The 16,653-nt window shown below is 45.7% G+C and overlaps 1 protein-coding gene across 1 annotated transcript in view; it reads left to right on the top strand.

The window, feature by feature from the left end:
• The window catches only part of INVS (inversin), a 64,637-nt gene that overhangs the window by 24,618 nt on the left and 23,366 nt on the right, over positions 1-16,653 (top strand). Inside the window, 6 exon segments of the mRNA XM_061557210.1 lie at positions 3,785-3,958; positions 7,538-7,705; positions 12,922-13,059; positions 13,061-13,103; positions 14,927-15,036; positions 15,423-15,594. Coding sequence (XP_061413194.1) covers positions 3,785-3,958; positions 7,538-7,705; positions 12,922-13,059; positions 13,061-13,103; positions 14,927-15,036; positions 15,423-15,594 — 805 coding nt within the window.

The raw sequence follows: 16,653 nt of genomic DNA, 5'->3' as shown, positions 1-16,653 counted from the left end.
TATTTGTATACCATTAAAATGTGCTTGTAAAAGGGATATATTCTAGAGCTTAATCATGTGTTTATTTCTTGCTTTGTACTTATGTTTGTGTTTCATTTTACAGTTTACATTCGCTCAGCAGAAAAACTGATGGGCCTATAATCAGTTTTCACCGATATTTTAGGCCTTTGATCAGAACTTATCTCGCTTTGCACCCTGATCTGCCGAGATCTCTCCCTCAATCTTTCTCTCCACGCGCCTTCTATCATATCTAAGCACCGCCGTTACCCACGTACAAGCTCTCTCTCACATAAACTCTGCCTTACAGATCTTCCACATTGGTGACATCCCAACTGTAACAAACTTAAAATAATGGTCATGCACAATACAAGCTAATTTCACGCACTGACCGACCACACACCCTCTACCGTTGCTGTCCTCCCATGAAGCCAGATGAAGCTGTTTCCAGCCTGTGCTGGTGCTTTATTGTATTCCAACTCGAGGCCTTTTCCATCCCCCACACAATATCACTACCCACAACCCACCTTTGTGTCAATTAAATCCATTTCAACTTGTTCCACCAGCATAACAGCTTGGGATTCTCAGGATTCAGTGGATTTTACCCCATGTTGTCAGAAAGATCAGCCTTCCCAACACAAGACCAATGCAACCGAACCCTTGTCCTTTACTGATGCGTGCACTATTCCACTTCGGAATTATAACTGTGCACACTGAAATAAATTGCAATGTTACAATGCTGACACTGACGTTAAACTTGGTGAACAATAGCATGCCACACTATACCGGAGGACGCTTAATAGTTGTCCCGATAACTAAGATGCACATCTGTTTGCCCTTCACCCATATCCACCTTGCAGTGCTTTTTGCCTCCTCACACACACACACACACAATTAGATTGTGTTTAGTAGACATTTAAATCAATGTTGCAATCTTTTCAATTATTACTCTTTGTTGTGGCATTAAAGGTGGTTTTAATGTGAATTTTCTGATTATTTCACTAGTGCCCATATCGTATTTACAATTTACAGTCCTATGGTAATCCACTGGGTAAAGGCCGTGGAATGCCATGTACAGCATTTATGTGAAATACATTGTACTGCAACATACTGTTGGAAGCTTAAACCTAATAGCGTATATAATAATTCTCCCAATGCGTCTCAAAGCATATGGAGATGTAATGGTGTCTTTTTAGTTTCTAATTACTGTAATGCAACATTCATTAGCCAAGCTGTTCTGAGGAATTAAACTGAGACTTTAACCATTTGGTTCAGCACCATGGCCAGATCCGTGGCACTTCGTGGTGGAGGAAAGCAGTGTTGAGCAATAACCCCCGTCACATCCCAGCCTCCGTTGTCTAGATTGATAGCAGCCGTAGCGCCGCTCTCCATTAAGCGCAGCACCGGTGGAGATATTGTTAATAAAGTTATTTAAGACACACTCGAATGGTTTGGCCGTTATGCCAAATGAAGTGCGGCTGGGCTGAATTTACTTTACTAGAGCGGCGTGAAATTAACAGCACTTCAGGCTTTTGACCTTCGCCCCCCCCTCCCGCCCAGATGAGAGAGGGAAATTTCCAGGCGCTTGCACACAGAGGCATGGCTGGCGGAGCTGGAGCGTGTGTGTTGCAGGAAAGCAGCCACATTGTCGCTACACAATCATGTTTTGGTTATTTTGAGCCTTGTAAAAATGTATAATTACACCTTGTAAAATTGCAAGCAAACCCGTAGTTAATAAAAAACAATTTCATGGATAAGCCATTGCTTATGTTCAGACAATCTCTCATTCATGTTTGCAAAATGTGAATGTTATCCTTTTGCGTTTAAGCAGAACTAAATATTTATCATTTTATGGCCATTGTAAGTCGGTTGAGGATTGTAATTTGTAATGACAGCTTTTTGATGATATTTTTATTGCTAATATTTTTTTTACACAAGGCACATAAATTAGTTAAGCTGCAGGCAAGATAACAGTATTCTTAATTTAAATTAGAAATACCTTTTTTACGCTGTAAATGGTTTGCTGTAATGTAAAAGATAATTACTTTCCAAATTACACAGACATTTTAAAATAAATATTTTAGGAATACATCAAAAGTATTCAATGGAAAAAACATTCACTGTTACAGGTTTTCTTTTTTTCAGAATAAGCTGATCATTGTACCAGTAATATGTTTTAGTCTGCGATGCGTAATACATATGCCTGCTTGCCAGGGCGAGTTACCATGAAATAAGACAATCCGCGTTGGGACGTGTGTCTCTGGCTTCACTGAGCTCGCGCTTGCTGAGTTGGGAGCCCTCATTTCTCCCTGCGCCAACCTTAAACCATCACTCCACGTACACGTGGGAGAGCTAACGTGCGCGCAAGTGCACGCGCACTCTCAGTGCATGGACACCCACGCGAAACCTCAGACGGTCGAGCGAGGCACACGCGCGTACACATGCGTACGTTTCGCGACGCCCTCCTGTCTGGCTGTCTAGCAAGATGTGCACATGCTGGCAGATGGTGCTGACCTGTGGCGGTTGCTGCATGGGGTGCAGAGTTGGCAGCGGTCCATCCGTGTCAGACAAAAACCGCTGCATGCAAATTATGCAGCCTGTGGGCCTTTAAGGAAAGAGCAGCTGCTTCTTAGTTTAGCATTGTGCATCGGGTAGCTATATATAAACCAACAAATACTGCATATGGCTTTTATTAAGAGTTAAAAATAGTCTTAATGCTCTAAATAAGGGGGAGAAGAAAAAACAAAGCGCTTCACATTTTTAGATGCAATGCTTCATCGTAACAGCGTCTATGGGGTAAAATGTTTAGCCCGATTATACTATATATGTACCATCACGATGTCTCCGTTTTGGTTGTTGCGTAACGTCCCTCTTATAACTGCCCTTCTGCCATAAGTTTTCTTCGATGGTTCTTGTGTGAGGAGTCCTAGTAGAATGATATATTACTTGTGCATGGCAATGGATACGATGGAACTAACATAGGGATGATTCGGTTCTACAATATTTTCTAATAGCTGTTAGCAAATATTGCTCTTTATGACTTTTCCGCTTCAGTGTTTTATCGACAGTCAGAAGAAATATTGTGCTGAATGCCCCACTGTAAGCATACATACATTATATACAAACTACAACACACACATGCAGCCATATCCATAAAAGTGTCATGAAACTCGAGTTTATATCTATTTTAGCATTTATTTTTCAAGAGGCAAAAGCTCCAAAAGCAAGTCTGTTGACATGTCCAGTTTCTGCTGATTTGATTTCTACTGCTGCTGCTGCAAGGTCTTGACAGTGGTTAAGAAGCACATCACAGCCACGTTTCATCTTTGCCCAGCTCTGGTGGTGAAGGGAATTGTAGTGGGACCTAGCAACTGGGGGGCACAGATTTACTGCAACGGGGGAGCTGGGATCCAGGCTCCTGCTGGTTTGATTTGGACGTTGATGGTGAACGGCAGTCTGTCAGCTAAAAAAAGGCAGGGGGCTGGCTGAAAAGGGCACACTACTAAGCCTTTTGCTTTCTATTTATATGAAACTAAAACCAACCATTTTTGTTGCTTACTGAAACCTTCCTTTGACTTAACTTTTCTTTACATTACTTTGATTGAAATTCTTAAATTAAAAAAATTACCTATGACTTAGTGTTTTTATTGATCTGAAAAAATTCAGCCAAAGAAAACATGGAGATTGGTAATGCATTTAGTTGCCACTTGAAGTATCTTTATTCATGCTTTCGTGAACACCGCAAGCGTTTTTCTGTCCCTGTTTGCCTGCGCCTTGACTCACTCAGGGGAACTACCGGATCCTGAAGCTGCTACTAAGCCGCCGAGCTAGTCTGCTACAAAAGGACCTGGAGGGCATGACCGGCCTCCACCTGGCAACACGGCACGAGACCCCCAGATGCCTTGCTCTCCTCCTCAAGCACACAGAGCCTGGTGAGGTGGATGTGCAGGACAACCAGAAGGTAACGGCTTCCATGGACTCATGTCAGCCCTTCACCCGTGATGCTTCCCCTATTTGGTAACATATGTAGCCACACCTGATCTTCCACAGGCATGTCTAGGTCAAACAAATCAAGATTCAAATCAAGAATGTCTAGGTCAAGTCGAATTCAGAGCACTTCCATTCCAAAAATGACTATTGGTGGCCCTGAACCAGTTATGCACATTCCACCTTCATATGGCGGTGGCTAGTGTCTCGACTGAAGAGCCGCCGCTCAATGTCACGCAAAGGGGCGCTCACTTTATTGACCCTGAAGGGTTGTTGGCCTGAGTTGTCTGCCGAGCACAAATGACTTCGTGTAACAGAAATAAAATCGCTGCAAATGGTAGCCATACATCATTGGAATAACGAGTATTTAGAAGCAATGCTCATTTTTAATACAGAGACTATTTGTCTTAGAGCTAAGTAGAATTGTAGAAAATTATTTGTTTACGGTCAGCGCTTTCTATGTTTTGATTTAGTCACACAGCCTTTCCCTAAAAGTAAATTGTATAACAGCATCCTCCATATATTTAATGGTGATTATTTTCTTTACGCAAAGGTATATTTAAATGTGCCACTATTTTATTTCACGCAGGTTTACGCCATTCCTTTAGCCATTAAGGCGTTTTTAATTTGTCAGCGGGATAAAAAAACAAGTTTTTATTGTTTTCAAGATTCACGGGCATAATTACGGACACGTCGCGCACAGGCAATGGTTGCGCGTGCACGCGTGCACACGCGTGCTTGTGCGCGCACGGTGCGGTGGGGAGGGGGCTCGATTTTGGCCCTGCGCGCAGGTGTGGAGCGCAGAGCGCCTCCGCCTCCCTCGGACCGCGTGGCTGGGCACGGCCGGGCGCGCCTCGGCGCGGTCGGCGGGCCCTGGCGAGCCATCCGAGTGAATAATTGCCAGCGCTGTAACGCGCCTCTAATTTCACAGATACGGCCGCAGGGACGTCTCGGGCAGCGCGCCGCGACTGCACAACGTGTAATTAATAACTGCTTCTGTTGCGTGCTGCGGCAAACCTATTCCGAGTTAAGCAGATAATGGGCCGAACGCGGTGAAATGTCCGTAGATACAAACGTGTAATTACCGCCGACATATAATGAGCTTTTCAATATTTACTTTCCCACTGAAAGGAATAGCAATCATCTGGAGCAGAGTTGCAGCTGCTGAATTGCTTAGCGTGATTTGCGTTGTTCTTTTAGTTTTCAGTGGATGATTTTTAAATATGCAGCTCCTTTCAAATGATGTCTGATATGTATTAAATGCTGTATTTGTGGGGTTTGCATCACATTTTTTTTTCCAAAATATTTTCTTTGAAACTGTATTTCATTGTACGTTTGTAAAATTTCTTGTACCTTCCGCACATATAACATGTGTTAAATAAGTGGAAAGAAACTATGCTTTCCAAAAAAAGAAACAGTCCATTTTTTTCAGAACCAGATCTTCTTGAATATATGTTTATACACATACGTAAATAATCTATATTACATCCACTAGTATTGAACTTACCAACTCTCTTATTTATAACATACTTCATCTATATTAGTGTAGTTTTTTTTTGCAAGACTGGTTAACTTCAGGGCAGATATTTCAATTCTAGTGGTTTTATTTCAAATATGACTTGTGACAACGGACCTAATTTGTGCCCTCGTTCTTTCTTAACTAAGGAGGTGAGCATGTTAAGCACAGCGGTTTCCATAAACCTCCAGTCTGCACCCCAAGGTCATGTTATGGGTATGTTGACATGCCCATGGGATTGTCCTCCCACTCGCTGCCCTTGCCCTCCCCCATTTTATTAGGGTTGAACTCTAAATATCCTTTGTGCGAGACCCACGGGACACATTCAGGAACGATGACCCTACTTGGGGTGTCCACAATTTGCAGACCAAGGTCTATTTAGACCGAAGAAAAATAATTGAGATATTGGTTACAGCAGTGATAAAGCGGGGCCTGTTGGCAGATTTTGAACAAGCCCCTTGTCTAAAAGGCATCAGCATTCATTATCAGGCAGTAAATTACAGGTCTGGGCTCCACAAAGGTGTGACAAGAGCAATACTAAGTCAAACATTTTACCCCTAGTACCCACAGAGGGCAGATTAGGAACCTTGACCTCCTCCTAATAGCAGAGGCAGCTGTAATCCTGTAGTCCAACCACATCAACCCCTGCCCTCGCCAGGCTCCCTGTTGACGGCCACCCCTGGGTGTTGTTGGGAGCTGATTCTCGATGGTAATCTATGCTCTAAAACGCCTCTGGTATAGGGGCATTATAACACTGGCTGTGACCAGAAAGATCCTCAATAAACAAGGGATTTTTTTTTTTGCCCAGTGCCATAACTGCTAGAAATTGTGATTATTATTTGTATTCAATGAAGCTAACTATTAACAATACTAAAAGAGGAATTCTTTTCATTCTTAAAATGAACTAAATGTAACCATTTTAAACATACCACTCTTGTAGATAGTTGTTTCAACGTATTAATATGCAATTACATTTTTTTTTTTGCCACGGGAAGATTTAAAAGTAATTTTCATGGAGCTGTATCTGGCAGAATTAAGAAAAAAAATTGCTTGCCAAAATGTCATAATGGTTATTTATTTACTTAATTCTAGATGTGGAATACGTGCCAGTTAATCCGCAAATAGCATTAGCGTTATTACAAAAACAACGGTCAAATTTCTTTACAAAGGGGTAATTTACGTGTGTTAGGCCAACATGTGAGCCAAATTAGTTATCAAGTATAATTTGTATTCTCCAAAAGGCTTCATTTATGTTGACAACGACCTCAACTTAACCTCAACTGAATTGATATCTTCCTGACTAAATTATGAGCATGAATTTTATGCTTATGAGCTATCTCAAATTGACATTTACAACTCAATCCACTGCTGGGTGAGGGCATTCTCAATGCCATGCTGCATGTCGTTGGGAATTATTTGACCATACAGTACTCCTGGAATGCATACCTGTATTGGTGCGGATAAATAGTTTGGCTTGAGATATGCCGTGAATATTGTAGTAACAATAAAAAAAGCTGTTATCACCTCTTATTGAATTTGGATTTCATACAACACAGAATCATTTTACTTTGAAAATTACATTGTAGCTCACAATTAACTCACAAACTGCTACTTGCAAAAATCATTCTTCCCATGAGAATTATGTCTCTGAAATCTGATCATTAAGGGTCATTCCATTTGCTTTATGTTTTCTTAACAACAGATACTTGTCATGATACCCCAATTATGAAATGTTTGTGTTTCCGGGTCATATTTGATGTTTCACCTGGTGCACCGTCATTCCCCAGAAAACCTCTCTTCCTTGAATCCCCTCTGACAAGCAATTCCCCTCCTTTGCGTGGACGTCCTATGCAAATAAAGACACTGGCACCCAAGCATCTGGTCATGGAATTTCCACCACTGGCTCAGCGACACTAACCGGGATGAGCCCTGCCCTCATTTTCTTATTTGAGCAGGCGGTACACAGACTTGACTTGACCTTTCGATGCTGGATTGGTGCCAGTTTGTATTGGTGTGCCAACCAATGTGTGCCCACAGAGGACAGCACTGCACTGGAGTGCCTACTACAATCACCCGGAGCATGTGCGGATGCTCATCAAGCACGACTCCAATATTGGCGTACCGGACAGTGAGGGCAAGATACCGCTGCACTGGGCAGCCAACAACAAGGATCCCTCGGCCGTCCACACTGTTCGTTGCCTGCTGGTGGGTGGCACGGAGGTGGAGATCATTGGAAGCAAGCACAGCTTGGAATGTTGATCAGTTATTGATGTGAAATATTCATTGTGAAAATTGTATCAAATATAATATAGCATAAATTTGGTTATGTTTGTGTTGCCATTTCAATATTTCTCATTAGAAGGAAATGACACCTGCCTTTCAGGCAGTGTTCTTTATCTTTATCATATAAAAGCTTGGAAAAAGTAGCATAGAATTAATACATCTGGTGTGATAATGTGACAATTATAATGTTTCCTTGTTCACAACAAAATGTTCAACAAATTTCAGTTTTATTATTGCTATATTACAATGAGCGCTGCCATAGTGCGATGATTCATACACATGCAGTGTACTAATTCAAAGACACTAGTAGGAGGCGTTATCCCTCTTGTTTATTCTGGCTCTCACAGCGATAGGGGATAACTCCATACTGGGTCAGGACAGCCAACATGGTTCCAGACCCACAGCTTGAAGAGGCGAAGACCACCACGACAGCAGCATGACGAGTTCCATTCCCGATGACAGCCCCGACTGTGAGTCGGAGCTCGTCTTTTATTTTCCCCAGCGTGACCAGGCTCCGCCCTCGGCCACGCACCCTTCTGGATCCCCCAGATGGCTCCGGGCTTGGCCCACGGGTCCAACTGGTAGAACGGGCTGCTACCTCTAATTCCATTGTCTACCAATCTCCCATTGCCACGTGAAGAAAAACAGCCGTCCTGGCTGACCTTTATACGTCACATAGCGGGATGACGAACGCAACAATATCCACGCAATATTCGCAATGCATGGCAACAATCCAGCCCCCAAAATAACAGCAACCGAACGACGGGTAGGGGCGGTCATCTGAACCGAACCGTTGCCGGCCCCTCATATGGGCCCGGCACGGGTCCTCCGGGGACCCCGGGGGTAACCCAAGGATGGCTCAATGGGCACGGTCCCTCCCGGGATGAAGATGGAGGAAAAGAAGATGCGGGTGGCGGTCATCCCGTCCACCCCGATCCGCCTGTGGGCGGCGCCGCTGTTGGTTCCACGGGCGTCAGACCCTGGGATCCTGCAGATGGAGGAACAGAGCCTCGCTGAGGCGTATCATCCGTAACCGTATGTCCGGCTCCGTCGGGCACATCAATCACCCGGCCATCAGATGGTGGAGATGAAATGCCCTCATAAGGTGTAAAATAGGGCTTCAGTTGGGGCGGGTGCACATACCAAAGCCTGCGACAAACCTGGATCCGCACACACTGCGACTTTCTCACCTAATTTACCTCCACCGGGCCTTGCCATGGCCTATGTAATATAGGAAACGTGCCTAGAGGCACCTGGGGGCAATGCAGCCATGCGCTCTCCCCAGGCTTCCACAGGTTTCCAGACTCCTTAAGCCCAGCCAGTTTTTCATTCGCAGCCCTGCCGCTTGGCCGAATTAGGACGCCTCCCGTGCTTCCATCAACCGCTTAAGGGTGAGGCTCATAAGTCCCGGCACAGTGGCTCTCTTCTTGCTCGGCTCAATATTTAACTGGGCTTCCATGGGACGGTCACATTCTCTCCCGTACATTAAAAAAACAGGGAGAACCCGGTAGAGGCATGAGGGGCGATCCTATAGGCCACAGGAACCCCCGGAAAGTGTAGGTCCCAATCGGACCTCATTGACTTGTTGGCACAACATGGACGTAAGACTCCTCAGTAAATGCTCTACCATTCCGTCAGTCTGGGGATGGTAGGGCGAAGTTCGAATTTTCTTTATACCCAACAAGTCACATACCTCTTGCAACAATTTTGAAGAAAAATTTCGACCTTGGTCCATAAGGAGATGTTCTGGAGCCCTTTTATTCAACACGAAACCATACAGGAACGCGTCCATAAAGGACGCCGCCGACTGATCCGGCAGGGTCTATGCCACCGGCCACCGCGACAGGTTCTCGACCCCTACCAGCAAAAATGTGTTTCCCCTCGGAGTGGTGGGAAATGGCCCGAGGATGTCGAGGGCAACGAGTTCATTGACACGGGACACCCCGATAGATTGCAATGGTGGTCGGGCCAGCCTTGGCGGGGGCTTCCGGCGAGCACATTCCACAAAACCTTTAAGCACGTTGTGGACGTCTTCCGACATCCCAGGCCAAAAGAAGTCACGCTTCAACGTCGATAATGTTTTCTGCACCCCTAGGTGCATCAGCCGCACATGGGCATCTCTCGGTACCCTACCCCACAAGCAGTTGGCACAACGATACAGTACCGCTGTACCTCCGTATCCCAGCGCATTAGTAGCCCATCTCGGAGGACCATGGGGGATATACTCCCTGGACCATTCCTATCGCCTGGCGCACCAACGTGGCACCGTATTTTCAGTAAGGAGGCGTCTTCCGCGGGGCGCCCCCATTCCTCGTGCGCAAGACCAATGGTGTTATCGTGTGCCACCTTCGCTACGGGCGGCGAAACATCCACCGACGCTACAATGACGCCCGGCTCCCCCGCATCTACCTGCTTACAACGGCCGGCGCCCATAAAACACGCGCACTGGCTCTTCGGCGACAAAGCGTCCGCATTGCAGTGTGCCACCCTTTCCTATAGGTGACTTCGAATGGATAATCTTGCAAAATTTCCAACCGTCGCGAGAGTTGCGCAGACAGCTGGTCAACACAGCGGGTATTACAAAGCCACGTGGTCCATGCGTACCACGAACTGCCTGCCGTAGAGGTTCGGGCGGTTACTGCTGTACAAAGTGTACGATAGCCACCAACTCGCGGCGCGTGACTCAATAGCGCTGCTCTGCGGGGGACAGCACTTGGCTACCGTAAGCGACCACGCTCTCCACCTGCGACAAGACGGCGCCGATCCCGGTATCGCTTGCATCTGTATCCAACACAAATGGCAAGGTGAAATCGGGGTACCGGAGGGGGGGGGGGTGCGTTCACGAGGCCATCGTGCAGCATAACAAATGCAGCCTCCTCCTTCCCCCACTGAAACCTCTGGCCCTTTGCCGTGAGAGCGTGGAGCAGCCTTGCGGTCGTTGCAAACCCGGGCACGAAGCGGCGGTAATAAGACACCAACCCCACAAAACTGCGGACCTCGCCCACCGACGTGGGGGTCGGCCACTCATGCATGCACGCAGTCTTTACAGGGTCCGTGGCGATCCCAGACTCGCTAACAACGTGACCCAGGTAGCGAACCGACTTTTACAAGAAGTAACAAATTAGCCGCCCGTATTTTAACAAATACCACATGCAACCGCTGCAGATGTTGCTGGAACGTGTGACCAAAGACAATCAGTCATCCAAATAGATCAGACATGACTTCCATTGGAGCCTGAACCAGGGGCGGTTTCTTCATTAGGGCGATTGGGCGACACACCACCAATGTCATTCAACCACAGAGTCACGCTAGCCGTCACTGTGCCTCTGGATATAGTCCAATCAGCGTCATGTCACGTTCTGTGGAGTACCGCCTCTTTTTGGGCGATTTCCCTCCAGCTGAGAATCGCCCCGAGTGGCCCCATAGACTTACATTCAAAGATGTTTATTTTTGAACGGGGGCGCTGCAATGCATTCTCTATGGCTTCCGGGAGGGCTCGCCCTAACGTGCTTACGTCATCATACGTGCTTACGTCATCATACGTAAGCACGTTTCATCCAACAATATAATTTGTTGCCACCTAGTGGAATCTTTAATAAAATAAACTTGAGTGGTTTGTTTTAATAGTGAGTATAGAAACAAACAAGATGTATTGTAAGAGTCACTTTATTTTTCATTAATATTAAAGAAGTGAAGTTGCCTTTACATGCTTAAGCTGTTAATTTATCCATTGCATGGGTGGACCCTATCCTTATCAATCATCCAGACATTTGTCCCCCCCTGAAAGATTTTGCAGGAGCCGCCACTGGCCTGGACAGTACCAACTCCATAAGTCGCTGGAACGTGGTCGGAGCTGAGTGAAGCCCCATCGGAAGCACGTCAAATTGAAACATCCCTTGCGGTGTCCGGAATGCGGTTTTAGGTTTTGAACTTTCACCCAGGGGCAACTGTTAAAACCCCGACAATAGATCCAGGGTAGGAGAAAAACCGCGCCCCCCGACAGGGCATCCAACGAATCGTCCATCCATGGGAGCGGATACGAGTCCGACTTTATTTAATTTCCGAAAATCCACACAAAACCGCAAACTCCCATCAGCAGCTCCATGATGCGCGCGCTGAGTGCCTGCAGCACTCGTCGCCCTTCACCCACTGCCCCGCCGGGACCACCTCTCCGGGACCCCCCACTGGGGTCCCGGCTGCCTGGGAATCCCTCCTCGCCGTCGCCCTCATTGCTCGAGGATGTGCTGATGAAAGCAATCCTCTTCGTGGCTGTTGACATAGCCTATCTCCCCCCACTGGGATTCGAAGGGAAAGGGAAAAAAAAAAATTCCTAACAACCCTACAAAAAAATTCGTTAATACTTCTGACACCAAATGTAGTGTACTAATTCAGAGACACAAGTAGGAGGCATTATCCCTCTTGTTTATTCAAGCTCTCACAGCCATAGGGGATAACCCCATACTGGGTTGGGACAGCCAACATGCTTCCAGACCCACAGCTTGAAGAGGCGAAGACCACGACAACAGCAGCATGACGAGTTCCATTCCCGAAGGCAGCCGCCCCGACTGTGAGTCGGAGCTCGCCTTTTATTCTCCCCAGCGTGTCCAGGCTCCGCCCTCGGCCACGCATCCTTCTGAATCCCCCAGATGGCTCCGGGCTTGGCCTACGGGTTCAACTGGTAGAACGGGCTGCTACCCCTAATTCCATTGTTTACCAATCTCCCAGCGCCACGCTTTACAGTGACTCATTCAATGTCACTACACACAGGACTTGCAATATAGAGGTCACTGGTTCAAACTCTCAGTATGACATTTGACACAATGGGAAAGTTTCTTAAAACTCCTGCCCCCCCCCCGCCCCTCTGTCCACATAGCAGGATAAATAGGTCCACCACAGTGGATCAGCAGATCGTGTCTGGTGTGGTAAAGTGTGGGTACTCCCACCTTTTCCAAGATATCTGGCCAGTGTAGAACAGTCGGCCAAAATAATCACTATATTGGGGCTCACTAGAACTCCTTCTAGTGAAGGCTGCACCTTTACCTTTGTGCGGTGATATCTAAAACAAACCACTATTCAAAGCATTGTTTTGTGCGTGTCTCCGCAAAAGTTGTTTTGTTTAGTTCTGTAATATTTCCCAGGAAGCCACGCCGACCGATTCCATCCTCAACTGGCAGGACTACGAGGGACGCACGCCCCTCCACTTCGCCGTGGCTGATGGCAACGAGGCAGTGGTGGACATCCTGACATCGCCGCAAGTCTGCAACGTCATGGCCTACTGACAACCTCTTCCGCACCTCGCTGCACTGGGCCGCGCTGCTCGGTAGTTCAGCTCACTCGGGCATCCCTCTCCCCACACACCCCACACACACCAAGCCTCCCCATGTGTTCCCCAGGCAATTCCCCATGGCTTTGCAGCCAAGACTGTCATTATCTCTAGGTGGATGTGTGGATCTGAAGACTGGCCGAATAGAGTACAGTAATGTAGTTGGTTTGTGTGTCTCAGTTACGTCACACATAAAGTGGTTTATGCTTATTGTTATGACTATTCTAGATTATCACTGTGTTTATATGTGTGTATTTTTTGTATGTGCATGTGATTAGTTTATGTTTGCTGTATGTGTAGCTCTGTGATGTGTTTTTAGGCTGTACCGATGTGTTTTCTTCAGAATTCAGTTCAGAATTCAGTTCCTGAAGAAGCTTCCAACACGTGGAGCAAAGCGTCCGACGCCATACGAACAACACGTGGAACAGCCCAAAAACGCATCCGAGAGCTATACAGCACAAGCACATACACCTACGCAATAGTATTCTATACATGGGTGTGTCGATATGCTGCTGTGTACGTGTATTCGTACTTAATATAATTTAACTTAAACATGGAAGCGTTTGCACGCTAGTTGTTGCCTATCATATGATGGATGTTAACTGAACGTGTTTTGCAAACATTGAAGGTTTTTTGCTGAAGTGTAAATCACATCCGCAAAAAAACACAACATGGCAAGCATACACACATCTGAAAACTTACTTGAAAATAGTGGGATTTAAAACAGTTGGGAATTTTTTCCCAGCGTATTTTTCTGGAGAGTTATGTTTGACCATTTGTTGGAATACATTTCACCAATGCGGTCATTTAAAATCTGTTTCAGTTCCTTCAAATTTCAAGACAAATATAAGTACACAGGTAGTTTCTGACAAACCATGCTGTGTACATGATTGTGTTTTTTTAAACGAAGAGAATGAGAATTCGTCGGTGAAATTGCTAAACAAGAGCCGCAAGGTAACAAATAAATAAATAAACAAGTCACATTTGGTAAGAAAGCTCTTAATGCCACTCTCTAAGCTGTGGGAGAGCCCTCCTTCTCAGCGGCATTAATCGAAGGGTATAAAACCTGCGTGGCCCCCGGTTGGGAGGTTAATGGCTGGAGCTGAACGGGGCTGTAAATACCAAGCCGATCCTGTGCTACCCTGGGTCAATATCGGTTAACGAGGGAGGGTGGGTGGCCAGTCAAGTGGGGGGGGGGGGAAGTGCTGTGAAGGGTTTTTTTTAAGAGAGTTGAAATCTGCTTCACGTGCTTGTGGGCTGCTCTGCCTTCAGCGGTGACAATGTCCAGCTGCCTCGGTCAATTGTGCTGATGAACGCTACCGAGTCATTTTCTTACAAATGGTTTTCGGAGAGGAAAATTGTGATTATTGATTGTTTTTGTTATTTCCGTACAACATGATGTATGTGGGTTTGCACATTTCCACTGTGAGGGTGCCTTTGTTGCATATGCTTTGTACATATACTGTAGTTTATTTTAATGGTTACCTTTTTATAATATGCTTAAAAATCTACTATAGTGTATGCAAGTATATGTAAGTACAACAATGACGATCACTAGAAGGCAGATCGAATCCTGCAATTTCATATTCTTATTTGTAATTCCACCCATAATCCTAATACTTGGAATGACCACCAACAATCTAGTTGTTTAAAGACAAGACTTTCTATCACGTCCTGCTATAGTTATGAATACTGATTACGTAGCCACGCATGTAGGTGCAGTTTGCACATTTATCAGCCTGCAAAGCTAACGGACAGAACAAAAGCAAAAACAGACACTGTGTGTATGAACGGAGTGTCACCGACATGCTGCTTTTCAGGTCACGCTAAAATAGTTCACCTACTGCTGGAGAGGAACTCCTCTGGCACCATTCCCTCAGACAGCCAGGGAGCCACGCCCCTGCACTACGCTGCTCAGAGCAACCATGCGGTGAGCGCACCTGTTCCAAGGCTTGCATGTCTCCTTTCTAACTCACCCGTGCTTTTTGTTTCTCAGCTATTGAAAGTTTTGTCACGTAATGTTCTTTTTCAATCCTTTCATTTTAACAAACCGTAATCTTCTCATAAGCACGGTAACATTTAGCATGCATAGACATGCTTACGTAAAGGTTGTGTTGTTGTTCTTTTTTTTCCTTTCCAAACATTTCTTGGCATGATTTTATTGGACAGGCAAGCGTATTATGCGCTCGGGATTTTTTTTTTTACAGCTGTCACGGTCAGCTCATTAAGTTTGTTGAATAAGGTAGCATTGACACACGATGTTCATAGTGATGCTGAAGGAGGGCGGAAAAAAGTACATTTTCGTTAATCCGGCAGGAAACGGTGGAAGTGTTCCTTTCGCACCCATCGGTGCACGACGAACCTGACCTGGAGCGCCGCACGGCGTTCATGTGGGCGGCTGGCAAAGGCAGCGATGCCGTCGTGAGCACCATGCTGCGCCTCATTTCCAACCTCGACGTCAACCTCGCCGACAAGTACGGCGGCACTGGTAGGGCCCTCCTGCCCGCACGTGAGTGGCCACGTGCCCACTGCGGCACCCGTGACAGGTGGCCGTCTAGGTGCTTTCATAGGAGGTGCACCTCGATTTCCTGCTGTTTGATTGTCATAGGATTTGCATTCTACAGAGAAAGTATTTTGCAAGCACTTCAGTGGGTACATCGGCAGCATTTAAAAGTTAACTTGGAATATTTTGGAATTATATGAAATGCATTTTCATTCCAAAAATGCAGATCAATGTGTTACAGATTTGATGCTGCCTTATCTCTTAATAGTTTTGGTTCTTCCAGTCGGAAAGTAATACCCTGTCATCTTAATATGACTATAGGTTTGTCATATCGTGAGCTGCCATACTGTTATGTTGCTTACAGAAAATGTGAAATAATCTTGTAATGTCAGCCATACGGCATGACAACTTTGTGCCCGATGTCACTGTGCTCATGACTCACAGTCTTGGAATAATTCCATAAAGAAAAGCCACCGTGACAGACAAATTGAATCTGACCATCCACTGAAATGCCCTGTGTCTTGACATGTGGCACCAGACATGACATGCATTAAGACATCGTTTTCCATCACAATCCATAAAGGTTATATACGCATGTGTGTGTGTGTGTGTAAACCTGGATCACACTGACCACAAGACATGTTACACGGATAGCTTTAACCTTTACACGTGTCAAAACTTGTCTCGCACACATCTGCTATCCACACAAGAGGCAAGTGCTTTTTTAGGATATTTAAAAGAAGGTGGAAAAGTTTAAAGATGAGTTCACTTTTTATATGAATGTGTATTAACACTTGTGAAATTTGCATTAACAGGACTGTGCGATGGCCTTATATCTCATAGTGCCGAGCACACAGGCAGATTAGCTTACAAACCAGTCTTTGAGAAGTTTTAGATGTTTGATTAAACTCTCCCAGTGAGCGATTCCACTGGCTTTATTAAACCTGCACTGTCTGCTGGCATCTCACACTTTCTTAACCTTTCCCAGTAACCATTTCCACTTTGTCTATAAAAACCTTATTTTGAAATCCAATATAGTATCCA

Source organism: Lethenteron reissneri, chromosome 23, assembly GCF_015708825.2.
Source record: "Lethenteron reissneri isolate LAM-NWPU_2019-01 chromosome 23, ASM1570882v1, whole genome shotgun sequence".
Lineage (NCBI taxonomy): Eukaryota > Metazoa > Chordata > Hyperoartia > Petromyzontiformes > Petromyzontidae > Lethenteron > Lethenteron reissneri.
This window is presented reverse-complemented; position numbering and strand designations above follow the sequence as displayed.